This window comes from Anguilla anguilla, chromosome 17 (assembly GCF_013347855.1).
Source record: "Anguilla anguilla isolate fAngAng1 chromosome 17, fAngAng1.pri, whole genome shotgun sequence".
NCBI classification, from domain to species: domain Eukaryota; kingdom Metazoa; phylum Chordata; class Actinopteri; order Anguilliformes; family Anguillidae; genus Anguilla; species Anguilla anguilla.
Genome location: NC_049217.1, coordinates 676,346 through 697,228, shown reverse-complemented (window position 1 = coordinate 697,228; position 20,883 = coordinate 676,346). Strand labels below are relative to the sequence as shown.

At 43.6% G+C, this 20,883-nt stretch overlaps 1 protein-coding gene across 1 annotated transcript; it reads right to left on the bottom strand.

Annotated features, from left to right (window-relative positions):
• Positions 1-468: 468 nt before the first annotated feature.
• Positions 469-9,957, bottom strand: hsd17b1 (hydroxysteroid (17-beta) dehydrogenase 1). The gene is made up of 6 exons (XM_035398876.1): positions 9,833-9,957; positions 8,823-8,984; positions 7,340-7,519; positions 6,820-6,913; positions 2,833-3,016; positions 469-712 (listed from the first exon to the last, which is right to left on the bottom strand). Exons 1-6 carry the CDS (start codon positions 9,927-9,929, stop codon positions 548-550), a joined length of 882 nt encoding a protein of 293 aa, XP_035254767.1. The 5' UTR covers positions 9,930-9,957; the 3' UTR covers positions 469-547.
• Between the last annotated feature and the right edge of the window lie 10,926 nt (positions 9,958-20,883).

Genomic DNA, 20,883 nt, shown 5'->3' with positions numbered 1-20,883 from the left:
GTGTGCTGGTTATAGTGTTGTGTGTGTTCGTTACAGTGTTGTGTGTGTGCTGGTTGTAGTGTTGTGTGTGCTGGTTACAGTGTTGTGTGTGCTGGTTGGTGTTGTGTGTGCTGGACATAGTGTTATAGTGTTGTTTGTTCTGGCTGTACAGTGTTGTGTGTGTGCTGGTTATAGTGTTGTGTGTGCTGATTACAGTAATGTGTGCTGGTTACAGTGTTGTGTGTGTGCTGGTTATAGTGATGTGTGTGCTAGTTATAGTGTTATGTGTGCTGGTTATAGTGTTGTGTGTGCTGGTTACAGTAATGTGTGTGCTGGTTACAGTGTTGTGTATGTGCTGGTTACAGTGATGTGTGTGCTGGTTATAGTGTTGTGTGTGCTGGTTACAGTGTTGTGTATGTGCTGGTCATAGTGTTGTGTGTGCTGGTTAGTGTTGTGTGTGTGTGCTGGTTATAGCGTTGTGTGTGCTGGTTATAGTGTTGTGTGTGTGCTGGTTGTAGTGTTGTGTGTGCTGGTCATAGTGTTTTAGTGTTGTTTGTTCTGGCTGTATCTAGGGATCCTCTGGGCCAGAGCTGGAGAAGATGAGCTTGCTCATGGCCCTGATGTACTGGGAGCCATCATGCATGGCCAGTTTGCGGGAGGTGAGGGGCAGCAGGGCACTGTTGGTATAGTAGCGCAGAGACGGGCTCGGAGATTGGATAGCCTCCAGGAACACCTGCAGGAGAGTACAGTACACCTGTCAGACCTCACTCCTGAAGTGGTAGGCCTGAAGTAGCTGGAGCATACCTGTCTAATCTCACACCTGAAGGATCATACCTGTCTAATCTCACACCTGCAGGGGCATACCTGTCTAATCTCACACCTGAAGGATCATACCTGTCTAATCTCACACTTGCAGGGGCATACCTGTCTAATCTCACACCTGAAGGAGCTGGAACATACCTGTCTAATTTCACACCTGAAGGAGCTGGAACATACCTGTCTAATTTCACACCTGAAGGAATTGGAACATACCTGGCTAATCGGACACCAACAGGAACATACCTGGCTAATCGGACACCTGCAGGGACATACCTGTCTAAACTCACACCTGCAGGGGCACAGCTGTCTAATCCCACACCTGCAGGGGCATACCTGTTTAATCTCACACCTGCAGGGGCACACCCATCTAATCTCACACCTGCAGGGGCACACCCATCTAATCTCACACCTGCAGGGGCACACCCATCTAATCTCACCTGGTGGAGAACAAACCACACCTGTCTAACATCACACTTGCTGGACACTGGGGCCATATACAGGAGTAGCAATGCAATGTCCAAATCTGAATCATATTGGCACATGCATCCTCCCAACGTTTTTTAATGGCAATTAGCAAATATACAGCAGCCCTTATAAGGTACCCCAATAGGAATTACACAAAGTCAATTGCAGTTTTCTGGTTCTCTTTTCAGCCATAATTGCCAGCTTCTGAATCATTCTAATTGTTTAAATATCTACTGAAGGATGATTTACCCTACATTTTGCACAACACTGAATAAATTATAGACTGATCAGTGAAATCAGTAGGGTCCTAAATGCTGTGCACAGATGTGTGCACAGATGGTCACTAGTTTAGTGTTGTGTTAAAATCAGTTGAAGAAGAAAATATGTAAGAATATAAACTCATGTTTTGAACATTACTTGATCATGAGATGAAAACTGGCATGCACGAGGGGTGCCCCCAGGACAGTTAGAAAATCCCTATATGGGATATATTTGTACAAAACCAAGATTACAAAGGTGCCTGTGAAAGATCCCCCAGTGCCATGCTGGGGTCATAGTTGGTGCTGGTTATGTAATGTGCAGCAGACAGAAGCCACCGGGGTTGCCAGCTTGGAAACTATGTAACTGACTGTCACACACCAGCGTAGCACCCCTGGGAGGGAGATGCGGCAGTTCCGGGAAACACCGTTGGTTGCCACATGGAGAGAGAGAGAGCACACCCACACCAACGTGAACTGAAATAAACACCTTCACCCTTCCCCCTCACGGGGTTCCAGAAACAAAAAAAGACAAAAGAAAGCAAAACAGAACACCAACTTTTCAGTTCCCTGCTCGCAGCTGGCCCACACGCAAACAAAAACTAAAATATGAAACGTGCTCTCAGTGTGAGCTCCAGGTCTATGCCTTGAACTGTGGAGAGGAACACACCTTTAAGCACCTGGGCTGATTAGTTAACCCAACCCAGGTGCGTGTGCTCTCTCCACCAGCTGGCACAGCCAAGACCAATCTGGTTCACCGCCAGGCCGAATGCCACTCTGATCTAGAAACTTTTCACGGGCATCTGGAAACATTATTTTTCCTAATGGTGGCAGCAACAACATTTTTTAAAATGGACCTGATGACCTTTCAAAATAGACCTGGTTAAGTAACTGCATGATAACAGTTGCCATGGTTGCTTTTCTGCAGGTTTCTTAGCAAATATCCTCATTTTTATGAGAAGCTTTAGATATATGCACCCCCCCCCCCCCACCACTCAAACCTCAGTCCTCATTCTACTTCATCCAATGGAAAATCCACCTATCAATAATGGCATTCTGTGAAAAATTGCTTGCATACATGTACAATGCATAATTTCATAATCATTAAAGGGAATACATGTACAATGCATAACTTCATAATCATCAAAGGGTATACCAGTACAATGCAATATTGCATAATAATCAAAGGGTATACCTGTACAATCCATAAATGCATAATCATCAAAGGGCATGCCTGCACAATCCATAATTGCATAATCATCAAATGGCATACCTGTACAATGCAATATTGCATAATAATGAAAGGGCATACCTGTACGATGTCCTGGGCGTCCTGCGCTGCGCTGTGGAAGACGGACGAGCAGTGCTGCAGGTAGGTGTCGTAGAGGTCGCGTGTCAGCGGGTCCACCTGCAGGAGCGCGGCGTCCCCTGACTCAGACTGCCGTAGGTTGGACAGGAAGTGGGTGTTTACAGGGCCAGACTCGATCAGGCTGACGCTGCGGGGTTCAGAACACACAGCCGTGCTCAGTCCCCACCTCCTCCAAGGGCAGCACTGCACACCACATACTCAACCCCTACCTCCTCCAAGGGTAGCACTGCACACCACATGCTCAACCCCCACCTCCTCCAAGGGTAGCACTGCACACCACATCCCCCACCTCCTCCAAGGGTAGCACTGCACACCACATGCTCAACCCCCACCTCCTCCAAGGGTAGCACTGCATAACACATACTCAACCCCCACCTCCTCCAAGGGTAGCACTGCACAACACATACTCAACCCCCACCTCCTCCAAGGGTAGCACTGCACACCACATGCTCAACCCCCACCTCCTCCAAGGGTAGCACTGCACACCACATCCCCCACCTCCTCCAAGGGTAGCACTGCACACCACATCCCCCACCTCCTCCAAGGGTAGCACTGCACACCACATTCCCCACCTCCTCCAAGGGTAGCACTGCACACCACATCCCCCACCTCCTCCAAAGGTAGCACTGCACACCACATGCTCAACCCCCACCTCTTCCAAGGGTAGCACTGCACACCACATCACCCACCTCCTCCAAGGGTAGCACTGCACACCACATGCTCAACCCCCACCTCCTCCAAGGGTAGCACTGCACACCACATGCTCAACCCCCACCTCCTCCAAGGGTAGCACTGCACACCACATGCTCAACCCCCACCTCCTCCAAGGGTAGCACTGCACACCACATCCCCCACCTCCTCCAAGGGTAGCACTGCACAACACCAAGAATGGGCAGCATTTATAATGCATGTATGCAGAATATGTATTTACGTCTTTTCATATGTAATACAAATGTAATTTCATGTGTAATACAGGTTGCTTGCCTCTGGAGACTATCCCAGCATGCATCAGGCAGGGGCAGCCATGGTGTCTTCTTACAGTGAGGAAACACTGCTATGTACAGCTCCATCGTGCCACCCCATGGCAAAAATGTAATCTAGTAACATCTGATGATTTATTATTATTTCATTACTGGAGTACGCTATCATATTTGCATTATTCCTTCATAATTCTTAATAGGTATACTAAGCATTAAGTACAGTTTAGTGATAAAAATAGACGAGCAGTGTTGGGCTGAATGGTCTGTTCTCGTCTTACGTTATGTTATGTTATGTTATGTTATGTTATGTTATGTTATGTTATGTTATGTTATGTTATGTTATGTTATGTTAATTACTGAAACCAACCAGGACTTGGTAGTGTCCTCAGACTTTTGATCCCCTCTGTATCTTTGTTTGATCTGCTTGAGAAGTTTAACCCCTTCACACAGATGACAAATCTGGTCAATCCTCACCCATTTAGGGGGTGTTCTTTTGAAGGCTTTATAACACCATACTATATGTCCTGGATCATAAACCCCTTGACCAGGAGTGTACAAAATCTGAAGGTGATATGTGGAACTATTCATTAGTAGTGTACCCTGGTGTCCCTTAGCTTCTCCAAATTTATCCAAAACGTCAAAATTGTGCATTGCATTAATCATAACATAATCATATATATCATTACAAATCTATGGAGGACCAAAATTAAAAATAAATATATAAATAAATAAATGACTCAATGAATTAATGAATAAATAAATATCAATGCAAGAAAAAATAAATGAATGTACACAAATACATTAACAGATAAAATTTGACATAAATGGGTATTTCTACATTTGTTTATTTCTGTACAGCCAACCACATAAGAACTTTTCGGCATTTTATAGTCGTGATAATCCACCAACTTCTAGTATTAACTCTAAGGAGCGCAACAGGTTGTTTTCCCCCATCAAGAAGGTGGCCTTCACTGTGTGCACTGTCTCTATTTTACTTTTTTTTTTTTGTACCAAATTGGCAATTAACTTCTTAGGGAAGCCTTAATGTGCAGAAAATAAAGTTCTTTATTTGCATACAACACATTTAGGTTTCTATTTGTACTAAAAAAAATATGACAAGAATCAGAACCAAGATTCGATAAGAACTGGATTTTAAGCAGGATCGGAACGGTATTTGTAATCTATAAAATGTAAATGATACCCAACCCTACACTCCCGGCTTGATTGACATGCCTGAATGTAAAAGCCGCGCCCCCTAATTACCACATGGATGAAGAAATACATTAATAAATACATAAAGAAATGAATGAATCTAGAAATAAATATATACCAAAATTAATGAATCAAGAAATAAATACATACAGAAATAAATTCACAAATACACATTTATGTCATATTTAATCTATTTATTAATTTTTGTGTACATTCATTTATTTTTACATTTTTCTTGGATTTATATTTATTTATTCATAGAGCTGCTGCCTTATTTGTCTGTAGTTGATGTAATTTATTTAGTACTTCTTTATCCCATAGCTCAATATCCACTAAGACATTCTGAGTACTGAATATGCCTTCCTGCCTATTAGTAACCTCTGCTCTAGTAAAACTCTCAACAAAGAGTATCAGCAACAGCGGCATATTTTAGGCATCAGGTTTATCCTTATTCTTATAAAGCAATGCTCCTTCTTTATTCTTCTCTTAATGCACGTGACATCCTCCCAATTTTCCTTTTCCGACTGTAGTATTGAAATAAATGTTTGGGAGAGGCATGTGTTACCAGCCTCCAGCTTCAGAAAGCAATGTTAATACAAAGCTCTTTGGAAATATAAAACAAGCTTGTCAGGAAGGTGAGACTTTACACCGTAGCTACATTGGGTAGCCCACACAGCTGGAGTGATGAGCTGCGTGAGTTTAGATGGGCTTTTTTCCAAACTTCAGCTGATATACACTGCATGTGGTATTATAGATGCCAGTTTTGAGTGTCGCATGCATTGTGGTGGTCAGATTATTTTTCAGTTGTATTGTGGGTTCAGTGATAAAATTGAAATGTATTCGATTTAGGGGGATTTATGTTACCATTTAGGGGATTTACGTTACTATTTAGGGGATTTATGTTACCATTTAGGGGGATTAATGTTACCATTTAGGGGATTAATGTTACCATTTAGGGGGATTTATGTTACCATTTAGGGGGATTTATGTTACCATTTAGGGGGATTTATGTTACCATTTAGGGGATTTATGTTACCATTTAGGGGATTTATGTTACCATTTAGAGGGATTTATGTTACCATTTAGGGGGATTTAAATTTTATTGTGGTGCAGCGACATGGCTGATTATTACCAGTGGAAACCCTGAAGCCTATATAATTATAGCCTAATAAAGGTAAATTGACTGCATTTATATAGCGCTTTTATCCAAAGCGCTTTACAATTGATGCCTCTCATTCACCCATTCACACACACGCTCACTCACCAACGGTGAAAGGCTGCCATGCAAGGTACCAATCGGCTTGTTGGGAGCAATTATGGGTTAGGTGTCTTGCTCAGGGACACTTCGACACACCAAGAGTGGGGGATCGAATCGACTGCCAGACAACCACTCTTACCTCCTGAGCTATGTTGCCCCATAATAGCATGTCATAAAAAGTATTAATTTGACTGACTAAGCTAGATTATTAATTAAAATTTTAAACGTCAAAACTGGCCTGTTCATGACAAACCCAAATACAATAACCTGAGGTTCATATTTTGCCAATTTAAACATACAAGCGATTGCTAAACCTGGTGCCTGTGGTGTACTCACTGAGTCTCTGTGGAGTCTAGGCACACACAGCATCTCCGCCATACTCACTGAGTCTCAGTGGAGTCTAGGCACACACAGCACGTCCGCTATACTCACTGAGTCTCAGTGGAGTCTAGACACACACAGCACCTCCGCTATACTCACTGTATGTTGAAGTGTTGCAGGAGAATAGCCAAACTCTCACACACTCCCTCCACTGCAAACTTGCTGGCACAGTAGAGTTCATTGAAGGGCAGACCTGAAAAACATGGTTTACTGCCACTGATGACATCACATCACTTATGGTTACACTCAGTATTAAAGACTGCACATCCATTACTGACTGATAGTGTAATATACTGTAAGTGTCAGGACCCATATGGCATTATAGGGTAATGCAGGGTGTGAGTAGCTTCACAGCCTGTCCCCGCTCAGCCTCACCCTGATTATAGGGTAATGCAGGGCGTGTGTAGCTGCACAGCCTGTCCCCGCTCGCCCTCACCCTGATTATAGGGTAATGCAGGGCGTGTGTAGCTGCACAGCCTGTCCCCGCTCGGCCTCACCCTGATTATAGGGTAATGCAGGGCGTGTGTAGCTGCACAGCCTGTCCCCGCTCTGCCTCACCCTGATTATAGGGTAATGCAGGGCGTGTGTAGCTGCACAGCCTGTCCCCGCTTGGCCTCACCCTGCAGCCCTCCAATGCTGCCGGTCACCAGGACATGCCCTCTGCGTCGGGTCTTCATTCCGGGCAGGAAGGTCTGGATGGTGCGAATGGTGCCCAGGAGGTTCACATCCAGGATCTGCCTCATGGTGTCCTGGGACAGGGTCTCCAGTGGGCCCATCAGGCCCACCCCAGCATTGCACACTGTTAACAAACACACAACACACACCTGTACTGCACACTGTTAACAAACAAACACAACACACACCGGTACTGCACACAATTAAACACACAACACACACCAGTACTGCACACTGTTAACAAACAAACACAACACGCACCGGTACTGCACACAATTAAACACACAACACACACCAGTACTGCACACTGTTAACAAACACACAACACACACCAGTACTGCACACTGTTAGCAAACACACAACACCCACCAGTACTGCACACAATTAAACACACAACACACACCAGTACTGCACACTGTTAACAAACACACAACACACACCAGTACTGCACACTGTTAACAAACACACAACACACACCAGTACTGCACACTGTTTACAAACACACTACACACACCAGTACTGCACACTGTTAGCAAACATACAACACACACACACACACACACCAGTACTGCACACTGTTTACAATCACACAACACACACCAGTACTGCACACTGTTAACAAACACACAACACACACCAGTACTGCACACTGTTCACAAACATACAACACACACCAGTACTGCACACTGTTAACAAACACACAACACACCCCAGCATTGCACATGATAACAAACACACAACACACCCCAGTATTGAGCACTGTTAACAAACACACAACACACAACACACTCCAGTACTGCACACTGTTAACAAGCACACAACACACACCAGTACTGCACACTGTTAACAAACACACAACACACACCAGTACTGCACACTGTTAACAAACACACAACACACACCAGTACTGCACATTGTTAGCAAACATGAAACACACCAGTACTCCACACTGTTAACAAACACACACACACACACACACAGACACAGACACACACACCAGTACTACACACTGCTAGCAAACACACAACACACAGCAGTACTGCACACTGTTAGCAAACATACAACACAGACCAGAATTGCACACTGTTAACAAACATAAAACACACACCAGCATTGCACACTGTTAGCAAACACACAAAACACACCAGTACAGCACACAAACACAAAACACTGAACATTGCAATCACTCAACACATCAGATTTGCAGAGAAATGGCTCTCGTGTCTCTAGGGGCAGCAGTTAAGCAGCCTTTCTGTCTACTGCGATTTAAATCAGCTGGTTCCAGCCTGCCAATGATTTTAAAAATACGATAATTAAGTGTGTTATTACCAGGCCTGTAGACACAATTATCATCTACAGGTAGAACTGATGTCACCCACATTTCTTTTACCTGTACATAAAAGACAAGCGTACAGGTGTCTGTTTACCTAAGATGTCCACTCTGTTCTCTGTGATCTTCTCCTTGGCATCTTGGATAGACTGCTGGTCAGTAACGTCCATTTGGATGATGTCCAGGGTGTCCTTGTGGAAGCCCTTCACATACTCCAGCAGACGCTCCTTCTTGGCCAAGTTACGCATGCTGGCGTAGACTAAACAAAGCAGTGCTTTTATCAGCCACGCCTCACAAGGCCAGCTGCTCAGTCAAAACGTAAAGCAAAAACCCAAATTTTTGATTTCTGCAGCTCTACAATAACTATTTATCTATAAAGGTATTTCTTCTGGTACATGGAAAGTGAAATGAGCTTCTCACAGAAACATGCAAACCACCATAAAGGCATCATTGTCATCTCTTTCACAGCTCTGTGATAAAAGGGACAAATGTGTCTTTAATTTGCCTGCTGATGCTTCAAAAGAAACTACTGTGCAGAAGAATACTTACATAAAACAAATGACCATGTATACAAACAAAAATGACGATTGTCACACAAAATGAACGGAATAAGGGTCAGTCATATTTCAATTCAGGAAATAAACTGAAATTCTGTTCATTTGTTGAGAAATCCTCTGAGAATTCATTTTTCCACAGTATTACAGTTCAGTTTATTTTCTTGAATTAAATAAAGCAAAATATAAGTGACCTCAAGCCTGCTGTTAAGTAACACCTTGGCTATGTGAAATTACCACACTGCCAGGAATGGACAGTATCTCTAATTATTAGTATTAGAGTCTAATACCTGTATTTGAAATATGTACGTGCATGTATGTGTTTCATATGTAATGTCATTTGACTGTAGTTTTTGATACATTTATTAAGAATCTATTTCCTAACAAAGTATATTTTTATCATTCTTTTAAGTTATACGGTAAAATATTCAGCATTCATTAAACTGTATAAGTTTTTGAGTCCAACGGGGATGACATGTACTCTTTCAGAGTATATTTAATGCTGGACATTTTACGACGTATCCCAGCATGCACTGTGCGGATGCTCACTCACCTTTGTAGGTTTTGGCGGGGTCGGAGGCCATCTGCACAGCCAGGCTGAGGCCGATCCCAGAGGAGCAGCCCGTGATCAGCACCACTCTCTGCTCCATGGCCTGTTAGTGCTGAGTCTGTGCTCACAAGGGAGAGATCTGCCCCTCTCAGCACCATAAAATGCATTTACCCAGAAGGCTTTGCACACTGCTCTCGCTGTCAGCTTTGTTAACATTTCTTTGCCTATCTCAAGGTCTCACATTATCAAAATATTGAAGTTTTTCTCAGTTGGTTAGACCAGGTGTTCTCATTGACAATTAAAGGGACTCTGCTCTCATTTAGTCCTTTCCTGCATTTTGGTTGTTGGTCTTCTTCACTCATGTACTTTCCACTGAACCTTATAAAAACTGTTCCATGTGATCTACATATAACATCGGGGCAAAAATGTCTGAGCGTACATGAAGCACAGCGGGCCTTATTCCTGTGGCTTCACGTCCAAGTTCTCCCTGGGAGGTCTCCGAGATCTCCTCACAGCACTCTCTGAAAATGCAAAGATCCTCTGAACACAGAAGGCTGCATTCCTGAGGGTAGAGCTCTTGCTGCACTGTAAAGCGTCTTTGTGATGCTTTTCTGTAAAAAGCTCTGTATAAAACTGAATTTAATTGAATTGAGTTTGCAAACAGACACAAGCATGTCTGTTACAGACGTCTGGGATAGGTCAGAGATCAGACTGATTATGTAATGTGTGGGCAGTCTTTAAATGACCATGCAAATTCTCAATTCTCAACCCTCAAATAGTAAAATATTCTGGGATAATAAACACATATGGGCAGTTCCTCATGTGGCCAAGAGGTGGCAGTGCAGTTACATGTGCAGAGAAAAGCTGAACGTGTTGTCTCCTTATTGTTTCATATTCAACTCTATTAAATGAATGAATGAGTTAAAATCCTTAGAGCAGGGGTGTCCAGCCTCATCCAAAAAAGGTGGTTGTGGGTGCTGGGTTTGGTTTTAGGCCAGCACTACAACACCTAATTAAGTAAAAATAGTCTCAGTCAGTCTGGGCTTGGACACAAACCTGCTCCCGGTCCAGCCCTTTTCAGATAAAAATACCCCTGCTTTAGAGCAATGAAAAACAAGCGCATTAGATAATATGAATTTGCACCCAAACATTACATCAATTAAATTTTATATGAGTCCAACATAGAGCTTTTTAGAGATACTTTATGGGGGAAAAACCTGAAATAGGAAAAGCATTAAAATGTTTACATTAAGACCAGGACTGTCATACTTATGCACTGGAGGGCTGCAGATTTTTGTCGTTTGTTTTGTGGTTTTCTAAATTTTGAATGGGCCTCACTGGTAGTAGCATTTAAACATCTACCATCTATCATTTCGAATATTTGAATACTGAAGGCTATTTTTAATTTATAAATTAATTAATTGTGAAGAATTTCCACAGCTCAAAGTTGTAGGATTTAATGTCTTATCAAATAAGGAAGTGTTTTTATCGCGGATGTCTAATTCGAACCAGCGGTTGATGCGTTGGTCGCTGATAGTACAGGAATTCAACCTTGACATCCATCACAAAAAGGGTGCGGAAAATGTGATTGCTGATGCACTGTCTCGTGCCCATTGTAAATGGTAAATGGACTGCATTTATACAGCGCTTTTATCCAAAGCGCTTTACAATTGATGCCTCTCATTCGCCAGAGCAGTAAGGGGTTAGGTGTCTTGCTCAAGGACACTTCGACATGCCCAGGGCGGGGTTTTGAACCGGCAATCCTCCGACTGCCAGACAGTCGGTCTTACCTCCTGAGCTATGTCACCCCACACATTGTGTGGAAGGGTAAAAACTCGTTGAATGTTTAAGGGTGGGGGGTGTTACGTCCAAGGACGTATTTATTGTCAAGTTGTCCAATTGTCCCCTTCTGAGTTGTCTCTGTCTGTCTGGTCTCTTTCTCTCTCTCCTGTTTCGCCTTTGTTCCTCTCCTCCTGACAGGTTGCTCCGCCCACTACAACGGTGATTGAGGTAGCGAGCTGCAGGTGTGGGAGAAGGTGGGCCAAGTATAAATACCTGGGAGCTGAGACGCAGGTTGTTGGATTCCTTTCACTGGACTGTCCCTAGAGCAGTCATCTCTCTAACAGTTGGGGAAACTACTTTGGCCTGTTGTGGCCCTATTTGGGTGTTGTGTGGAAACCTAAATTATTGAAGCAGTAAACAGATTTAAGATATTCTTCCCAGGAAGCTGAGTAGGGAGTGGGTGTCATTTTGTTTAATATATATATTTTTTTCTCTTGTTTAAAGTTAGAAAGGGAGGAAGGTAAGATTCTTTGTTTTTTTGTTCTCCTTTGGAGTTTTTGTTTTATGCGGGGATTTAGTTTCCTATGTTCAGGTGGCTGCGTTTTGTTTATTTTGGCCTGGCCCACTCCTGAAGTTTGTTTTCATTTTTGCTTCCTTAATAAATTGTAAGATTTTTGTTGGAAAAGCTGGTTGTGGTCTGGTTGTCTGGGGACGGGAGAACTGGGGACGGGAGAACTGACTCCATCCGCATATTTTATGTTACGGCTCAACCCTAGACTGGGACGTGACACACAACACAACACAAACTTTGAGAATCTGATCCCTGAAGGACTGGCCTCCATTGTACTGCAATGATGCCCAGATTGGAAGATAAGGACTGGAGCAGTTTCAGTGTTGTGATAGGGTCTAAAACCGGACTGAAAAACTTCCAAGGCTGCAGGAGAGCAGGAATGATCAAAGTTATTTTGAAACAGCCTGTTCTAATATTTCAGAAAGGAGAGGAAGGTTTGAGATATTCATTTAACTACAGGCCTCATTTGCATCCATATTGGACTTCTTAAGAAGGGGCTTAATGACTGCTACTTTAAGAGTCTGTCGTATGTGTCCACATGCTAAAGTTTGATGACATGTTATAGCGTCAAACATTGGTAAAAACTCTCATCTTTAGCACAGTGGTTAGCCTAGCTGCTGTGCTAAAGGTGAATTCATCTTTAACACAGTGGTTAGCCTAGCTGCTGTGCTAAAGGTGAATTCATCTTTAACACAGTGGTTAGCCTAGCTGCTGTGCTAAATGTGAATTCATCTTTAGCACAGTGGTTAGCCTAGCTGCTGTGCTAAAGGTGAATTCATCTTTAGCACAGTGGTTAGCCTAGCTGCAGTGCTGGTGAATTTATCTTTAGCACAGTAGTTACCCTAGGTGCAGTGCTAAAGGTGAATTCATCTTTAGCACAGTGGTTAGCTTAGCTGCAGTGCTGCTGAATTCATCTTTAGCACAGTAGTTAGCCTAGGTGCAATGCTGGTGAATTCATCTTTAGCACAGTGGTTAGCCTAGCTGCTGTGCTAAAGGTGAATTCATCTTTAGCACTGTGGTTAGGCTAGTTGCAGTGCTGGTGAATTTATCTTTAGCACAGTGGTTAGCCTAGCTGCAGTGCTGTCACTCTATCACGCCCTCTGACACTCACCCTCTGCCACTCTCTCATGCCCTCTGCCACTCTTTCATGCCCTCTCCCACTCACATATGCCCTCTGCCACTCTCTCATGCCCTCTGCCACTCACATATGCCCTCTGACACTCTCTCATGCCCTCTGCCACTCTTTCATGCCCTCTGCCACTCTCTCATGCCGTCTGCCACTCTCTCATGCCCTCTGCCACTCTTTCATGCCCTCTGCCACTCTCTCATGCCCTCTGCCACTCTTTTATGCCCTCTGCCACTCACGTATGCCCTCTGCCACTCTCTCATGCCCTCTGCCACTCTCTTATGCCCTCTGCCACTCATCCTCTGCCACTCTCTCATGCCCTCTGCCACTCGCCCTCTGCCACTCTCTCATGCCCTCTGCCACTCTTTCATGCCCTCTGCCACCCACGTATGCCCTCTGCCACCCACGTATGCCCTCTGCCACTCTCTCATGCCCTCTGCCACTCACATATGCCCTCTGCCACTCTTTCATGCCCTCTGCCACTCACATATGCCCTCTGCCACTCTCTTATGCCCTCTGCCACTCACCCTCTGCCACTCTCTCATGCCCTCTGCCACTCACCCTCTGCCACTCTCTCATGCCCTCTGCCTGAATACGCATTCCCCTTCGAGGAGGAAGAGCAGCCTGAACATGCATGCCTCCTGGGGGGAACACCAGCCTGAACATGCATGCCTCCTGGGGGGAGCAGCCTGAACACCAGCACACCAGACCGCATGTTGGCCTTTCTCAGAATGCGGAGGAAGTACGTTCAGTTTCGGGGGGGGGGGGGGGGGGGGGGGGGGGGGGGTCCGTAAGGGCATCTGCGTCATCCGCATCCCTTGAGTCATGACATGGGCTCAGGCCTGTGGTTCTGCGAGTGCGGTTTGTATACACAGCCTGAGCCTTCAGGAAATGCCACAGATTTTACTGTGGGAAGTTTTATACGGTTTTTTTGCACATTCTGTTCCTGTGGCCATCTTTCTTAAAGGCCTAAAGCCTGACCAGGCCAGGGCCAGACTTGACAGGAATGTCAGTGGCCGGAACTGAGAAGGATGCAGTGGCACAGCTGCTGCTGCTGTTTTCCATCTGCTGAAAGCAGCTGTACCTGAAATGGACTACAGGGATCTGTGCAAGCCTCTTTAATATGGATGGCCTCTGTACAGGCCTGAGGAAAGCCACTGAACTGGATCCTCATATGTCTATCATATTATGAAGCTTGTGAATCATGAACTACAATAAATCTGTATGTTTGAATTGTCGGACATTTTGCAAGAATTTGTTTTAAGGATCGGATACTCTGACCGTGCAGGCCTGGCATTCAGTAGATCTGTGTTAGTTGTACATGCCTGCTGAGCCATCTCCTTCTTCCCAGCTCTCTGCCTGTTCATGAGAGCCCATGGTTTCCTGAATGGTGGTTAATTAATTCTATTTGGCAAAACACAGTCTGTAGATGTTGACTGCAGGAGAAATGGCTGATACCGAGAAGAAGCACACCTATGTCTGTCTGCATTCTGACATGGTTATCCCTGTGTGGCCGGTACCACTGTCTGGGGGTTGGGACTTGCAGACTCCTGCTTTGGAGTCCACTCTGTGTCAGGTGGAAGCATGAACAGATAACCTCACTTTGTCATCATGTCAACCAGAGGGAGAAACAGCTGGGACAGCTGCAGGACCTCTTGGGAAACCGAAAATATATATATTTTTTACAAAGAATTCAGTTGTACAACAATCTTACGTCAATCTTTGCCAAGCTTATGGTGGATGTGATCAACAAAAGGCAAGATGAGCTAAAAGGAGAAATTCAGGATTTAAACCGAGTCAGAAAGGCTCATTTGGCTACAGCGTTAAAACAGCGTGATATTAAAACAGCATGTGAAAGCCTGCTTACCATAACTAACTACACAAACATTTTAGAGTGTCAGTTCAGTAGAAATAGTATTGTCATTGATAAAGGCATCCGCCAATGAGAAAAAGTCAGAGGACAAAGCTATGAGGTGACCTGCACAGTGGTGAGGCAGAAGCCCTCCCTGGGCAGCAGACCCAGGCCTACAGCTCAGAGGGCCTGAGACAGCCAGAAACCTCAGAGAAACACATTTGATCAATGAGGAGTTTTTGAGGAGGTTGGGCTGACATGCAAAGAGCTCTCGCTGGCAATGAGAACAGCATGTGGGGACAAAGCTTACCAGCACTATGATAGACTCAATGGGCCTCATTCAGGAAACATGCGTACGATCATATTTGATTGTAAACTGCGTGTAAGAACGTTTCCACAAACATTTTGGCATTCTTCATTTTTTTCTTATCGATATATTTGTCCATGGCTGTTTCCTTATGCTAATCACATGAACAGGATTGCAGATAAAATTTACAAACAGTCAACATTCATCATCTCATACACCTGGGATATGCGAAAAACAAATGTCTGTGTCATGAATCCCATCTTGGTTTTTCATAAGAACATTTTTAAGAACAAAAGTAAGAATAATTAAGGTTTTGTGAAAGTTGCAAATTAATTGTGTCATTTTGACACTCTTACCCTGATAGCCATGCTAACAAAGGTCTCGGAACCAAAAACAAATGCAGTGCACGTTAAAATAAAGAGCTGCCGTCCCATGCAATTCCCTATCATCACAAATCACTGAAGCAAACCGCAAAATTAGCTTCAAAAACGACAGCCTAAGAAATGCCTTACAGTGCAGTGCACTCATTGATATGTCTTCATATGGATTGCATAGATATGTCTGCATGTTGATTGTATTGCTGTGTTCATATGGATTGCATAGATATGTCTTTGTATGGATTGCATATATACGTGTGCATATTGATTGTATTGCTATGTGTGCAGATGAATTGGATAGATATGTGTGCATATGGATTGCATAGATATGTGTGCATATGGATTGTATTGCTGTGTTCATATGGATTGCATAGATATGTCTTCGTATGGATTGCATATATACGTGTGCATATTGATTGTATTGCTATGTGTGCATATGAATTGGATAGATATGTGTGCATATGGATTGTATTGCTGTGTTCATATGGATTTTATTGATGTGTTCATTTGGATTGTATTGATGTGTTCATATGGATTGCATTGACATGTGTGCATATTTATTGCATAGATATGTCTTAATATGAATTGCATAGATACGTGTGCATATTGATTGTATTGCTATGTGTTTATATGGATTGTATTGATGTGTGTGCATATTGATTGTATTGATGTGTGTGCATATGGATTGTACTGATGTGTTCATATGGATTGCACAGATATGTCTTCATATAAATTGTGTTGATGTGTGCATATTGATTGTATTAATGTGGATTCATTACCACTGAATTCCTTGGTTTGGGTCCAATGATGTTATAGCACCACTTCAGTAGAACATAACAAAGAACTGTATACCTGGGCAAAGCTTACTTTGGAATACCAAGCTCCAAATAAGGCTATAATATGCCTGGAATTAGCATACCTTGGCAGGCATTCACAATACCATTCCACTCTGTCAGATAATGGAATTCATAGCTGTCTATAGCACTTTTTGTTCTCTTAAATAGAGGGATTGTAAAGCCTTTGCTTTTCTGACAGTTAAAAAATAAATTTAGCAAGCATAATAGGCTCTTTTAACATTGAACCTGGGACATCAGTAAAATGCGTTTTGCAATCCTTTCTTTTGTTAACAGAGTTAATCTTGCCATACTCAGGTGCAGTGGGTATGTCTGAGCTCTACAGCCAGACCAGCAGTGTGAGAACCTGCAGTCACAGTACAACAGGCTGCGTGCTCTGCAGGTGAGTCACCTGTCACCTCCGGCTTTGATCAACCGGGAATGCCCCTATTTATCCTGGTCATGATTAATGAATTCCGAGACTTATGGTGCCATAATATGCATGACATCACTGCATTTAAATGGCTTCTCTCTCTCTCTCTCTCTCTCTCACGCACTGTGCTTGGTTGGGTGCTGTGTTTTTTTTTGGGAGGAGGTATGTGATGTGTATGAGGGTGAGGCATTTCTATTTTTGGGCCAAGTTATGTCTTTCAACAAAGGTGCGGAGGTTCATTACTCAGTTGTTTTAGGCAAGTAAAACTGGCCATCTGGCTCACAAGAAGGATCAGGACAAGAAGGAGGTCTCTATGTGCCTTAGGGTGGAATATGCATATCATTCCAAAGAACCAAGAATGGTTTTATGTTTTCTTGCTGTTTGTGTCTTGCTGTCGGTCACTCTCTCTTTCTCTCTGTCTCTCACATGTCCTTATCTGCCCTGTGCTTACAGGTCTGTGCTTATAGACAGGTAAACAGTCAGGTGTGGTTCAGAAGGTGAGCTCTTGGTGTTCTGCACAGATGTAGGTGTGGCAGGAGCCTTAGCCACATCCTGCCACCACTCTGCTTGATCTTCTGTCACATGCAGTTCCCACCCATATTAAGATGTGTTCCTCTGAAATTCACAGGAGCATATATTAAACCCATATATAAAAAGCGTAAGATCACAAATATGTGATTAGAATTTTCTTATCTGAACATGTTAATGCTGGTGTACCAATCATTAGTGCTTGAAATCAATGGAGTTTGAGTTACTGACTTAGAATTTTGAGAAAGCTTGAATTAAAAAATGAAGATTGTGGAAATCTCCTCATTAATAGAAAAACAGTAGTAAAAATGCACACCCAAAAAAGCTGTTCATTATTTTTTATTTGAAAAGTCACTGACAGGTTTCAACAGTACGCCTTCATCAGGCTGTAGTTCCAGGGATTTTTCAAATATTAATTGCACGGAGAGAAGTGTGAGATTTTCATTTTTTATCTAATCTCCTCAATCATCACTTGAGGAGAGGTCCTGGATATGATATGATATCAGTTTTTTCCATAAAGTAATCTATAAACAAGACTGTAGAAGCCATCGTTTACCTGAAATGCCATTGTGTTTCCAGCAATGAGCGGCCTCACATTTGATAACACCCTGAACATTGCATAATCATTCCCTGGTTACTCTGCTCTGTGTTAAAAGAACAAAATGTTAACTGATTACATTCTGAACATGCTTTTGGTTCATCTGGTTCTCAGTGGGAACATTTCTGAAGAGCTTTCTTACTGTCGGTCAGAAGACATCTTCCATCATTCCTAAGCAGAATTTAACTCTTTGTGTGTGGTATGGATCTGAGACAGGTACTGAAAGTGGTATGGATCTGAGACAGGTACTGAAAGTTGGAATTTGGAGATGGAATGTCAGTACTTGAGAATTCATCAGACACAGCACAGTTTTAGTAGTCACACAGTCATGACTGCTGGCTGGTACAAATTTATTTAAATGTAGAGCAGATGTCATGTAGTGGCATTACTTAGTGTGATCACTTGCTTGAGTATTTAAAAAAGGAGAAAATATAACCTGAAACCTTATAATTCACAGACAGTTTTTATCACAAAATGCTAAAAAAATAAAATAAAATTCTCACAAAATTCTCAAAAAAAACTCACGGGGACGTGATTGAATAACAAGAGCTGTGTATCAAATACATCACACTTCCACAAAACACCACCTGATCAATGTGTAAATTGATGTTGCCCACTGCTAGAAGTATTTTCACATCCACAGCACAATGTTTTATACTGGATCTACTCAGGGAAGTGGTCTACTATGTGAATTTGTTTCCTCTAGATCATGGTCAAGTGCCAAAGCCAAGTTGAAAACCAGAATCAGGGACAGATTTCTGTCAGCTGCTAATGGCTAACACTACTGTAGACTGGGCATCATAGTGCAGTTTCTGCACCAACCCCCTCTTGTTCTTGTGAACGAGATCCCTGTAAACCATTAGTTCCCAACCCTGTTCCTGGAGATCTACGGTCCTGTCGGTGTTCAATCCAACCCTAACAAAGTACACCTCATTCAACAGCTAGAGATCTCGTTGAGCTGCTAATTAATAGAAATAGGTGTGTTAAATTAGGGTTGAAATGAAAACCTACAGGACAGTAGATCTCCAGGGTACAGGGCTTGGAACCACTGCTGTAAAGCGTGTCCAAGAAGCCAGGAGGCGATGTGCGTGTAGGGCCCAAGGATGGGGATGAGGTCCCCTTCTCAGATACGGCAGTGCACTCTGTTGTCCCCCATGCTGGCCTGGTATATGCACAATGACTTGGTGTCCTATGATGTTTCGGCCATGATGAGGCCAGGTTGGCCCTGAGACAGGTGTGTGGAATTAGATACTATCATGAGGCCAGGTTGGCCCTGAGACAGGTGTGTGGAATTAGATACGATCATGAGGCCAGGTTGGGCCTGAGACAGGTGTGTGGAATTAGATACGATCATGAGGCCAGGTTGGCCCTGAGACAGGTGTGTGGAATAAAATACGGTTGTGAGGCCAGGTTGGCCCTGAGACAGGTGTGTGGAATAAGATACGATCATGAGGCCAGGTTGGCCCTGAGACAGGTGTGTGTTTGCTGAGACAGCAGTTAAGAAAATCAGCCAAGCACCCTCAGGAAAAACACAAGGGTTTGGTCACATTAGGCACTAACCGGTAATGTCTGTGCTCACAAGAATCAGCAGAAATGTGACACAGACCCTGTTTTCTCTGTTAAATCATGGCTATCTGGGGTCATTCTGGGGTCGGATGCTGTTACGGCTGCATGGTCACAATCACTGTCCCTCTTTGTGTGTTTCCAGCTCCTGTTCAGTTAGATCCATGAATCTGGATTGTGAAATACACCTAGTAAACTCAGACGCACTGCACAATGTTTACAATATAGTATTTTATTGGACATACAGTATTTATGAAATTATGAAAATTTATGTTCATGGCATTTTCAACCTTCCACTTCAGTGCAGTGCCTTAAAACACTGTGTAATGTTGAGCTCTGAGAACAGAAGCAGCAGACATAACCCACGGGATGATGCAAAGGGCAGATGCTGGAATGAGTCTCATGGACGGTGTGAGGGAAGGCTTGTGCCTGGTCCAGTGGCCCTGGCGTCTGTTTGCATGTTGGGAGCTGAAAGGCATCTGGGGTCAGCATCAGCATGTCTGTTCTGCCAGCCGGGTTCCTCGGCAAGCAGAGCTTGCGTCGGCCTTTTGTCCATAGGCCACATTCTTCCCCCGTCTCGCCCGTTACCATGCCGATTGGGGCGAAGCTCCGCAGCGATGCCGTCATGCAGCACAGAAGCAAGGAAATACCTTGTCCTCGTGGGACTGCAGCCCCCTGGCCCCCCCAGCCGCGAAAAGCTGTCTGTGAAAAGTGCTGACATCTGACATTGCAGCCCACGGCAACAACCGTCTTGTCTCATTCCCAGATAAACTCATATTTTCTGAAAAATCCAACAAAGGCGGGATTCATGTTCTCTGAACGCGGAGTCTTGTCACCAATTAAAAATATGACAGTCTGTGATGCGTGGCCAGTGTGAACAAGAAAGTACATCTGGGGCCTGATTTATAAAATCAACATCAACCTATCAACATCATCAGAGTCTGGATATCTTATTGTCAGGTTGTCCTACAAGCGATACAAAAACTTGCATTTGATCTCTATGGGAATTGGGGGGTGGGACTAGATTCAGCTGTAAATTATGCTGATACAGTATGGAACACATTTGTTGGCTCAATGGCTTTAA